The 1,183-nt window shown below is 46.0% G+C and overlaps 1 protein-coding gene across 1 annotated transcript in view; it reads right to left on the reverse strand.

The window, feature by feature from the left end:
* Window positions 1-1,183, reverse strand: part of LOC119589302 (zinc finger and BTB domain-containing protein 7B-like) — a 53,190-nt gene that overhangs the window by 49,415 nt on the left and 2,592 nt on the right. The window contains exon 3 of the mRNA XM_037937925.1: window positions 204-1,010. Coding sequence (XP_037793853.1) covers window positions 204-1,010 — 807 coding nt within the window. The remainder of the gene's footprint in view (window positions 1-203; window positions 1,011-1,183) is intronic.

The raw sequence follows: 1,183 nt of genomic DNA on the forward strand, positions 1-1,183 counted from the left end.
TGGTTGATTTCCTCTCACATTCAACTTCATTTCACATACATTTGCCTTTTTACTCTTTCTTTTTTCCCCAAGTTAAAAAACTTTTTCTTACAATTTCCAAGAATATCTAGAATAACACCAAAATAATAAACAAGTTCCTACAAGTCGACAACAAATGCCTTCACCACCAAACTCTAAACACTTTTCCCCACATTATTACTTACATTTTGTAGACCCGAAGGCCCGGGGAAATCACTAGGATTAAAGTCACTCATGGCCACAGGTTCTTCCTTTTCCACAGTCGACTGGAGGAACTCTGGGAACTCATTGGTGTTACCTTCGGACCCCTGGGGGCCTTCCCCATCATCCCCTCCTCCGTCATCATAGCTATTACTTTGAACCGAGGTGTAGTCATCTTGGCCTGTGGTTTCGAAGTTGTCTTGCTCGACTTTTATTTGTACCGTTGGGATGTCCGTGCTCACGTCACCGCCCTGCTGCTGGTCCGGCTGTTCTCTCGCACTGCCTAAGTCCGCAGTGCTCGAGTGCTGGTGCTGGGGATGGCTCTGGCGATCTGGGCTGGCGGGAGTGGGGTCTCCAGGGGGTCTACCTGGGCTGTGTTCTGTTCCTATAGAGGTGGCCCGCCGGTCATCCGCCTTCCGTCTCTTGGCTGGCGGACTGGGCTGTTCTGGCCGTTGCCTCGCACTCTGTTGCACTCCACTTGTACTAACACTATTACTGGAGGCCTTCTTTGGCTCCTCGTCTGGCACCGCCAACCCTTTGATTCTTAGGCATTCGGCCGCTTTTATAAGGGATGAGAGTTCATTCTGTCTCACATTCACTTCACCAATGTACATATAGTCTAGTAAGAACTCTATATCACGGCACTGTATGTCTTTTAAAACCACCACAGGGTTTTTACAGGGAGTACGTTCAAAAATATCACTAAAGTATTCACTACACGTAGACAGAACCAGTTTATGGACGGGGTAGAACTTGCCCTCACATGCCAACGTCACATCAGTGTACGTCTCCTGTAAATGGGGGGAGGAGAAGGGGATTAGGCAATTTGAGAGAAGCCTTCATCTGCTATTCTACATTAATTTTTTTTACGAAGATCAGGAATTATTCTAATTCTTTTTCTGTCTATCAATCTTTCTATATTCTCAGATCAAAAACTTATAAAAACTTGAAAACAAAGGACCCC

This window comes from Penaeus monodon, chromosome 25 (genome assembly GCF_015228065.2).
Source record: "Penaeus monodon isolate SGIC_2016 chromosome 25, NSTDA_Pmon_1, whole genome shotgun sequence".
Classification (NCBI taxonomy): Eukaryota; Metazoa; Arthropoda; class Malacostraca; order Decapoda; family Penaeidae; genus Penaeus; species Penaeus monodon.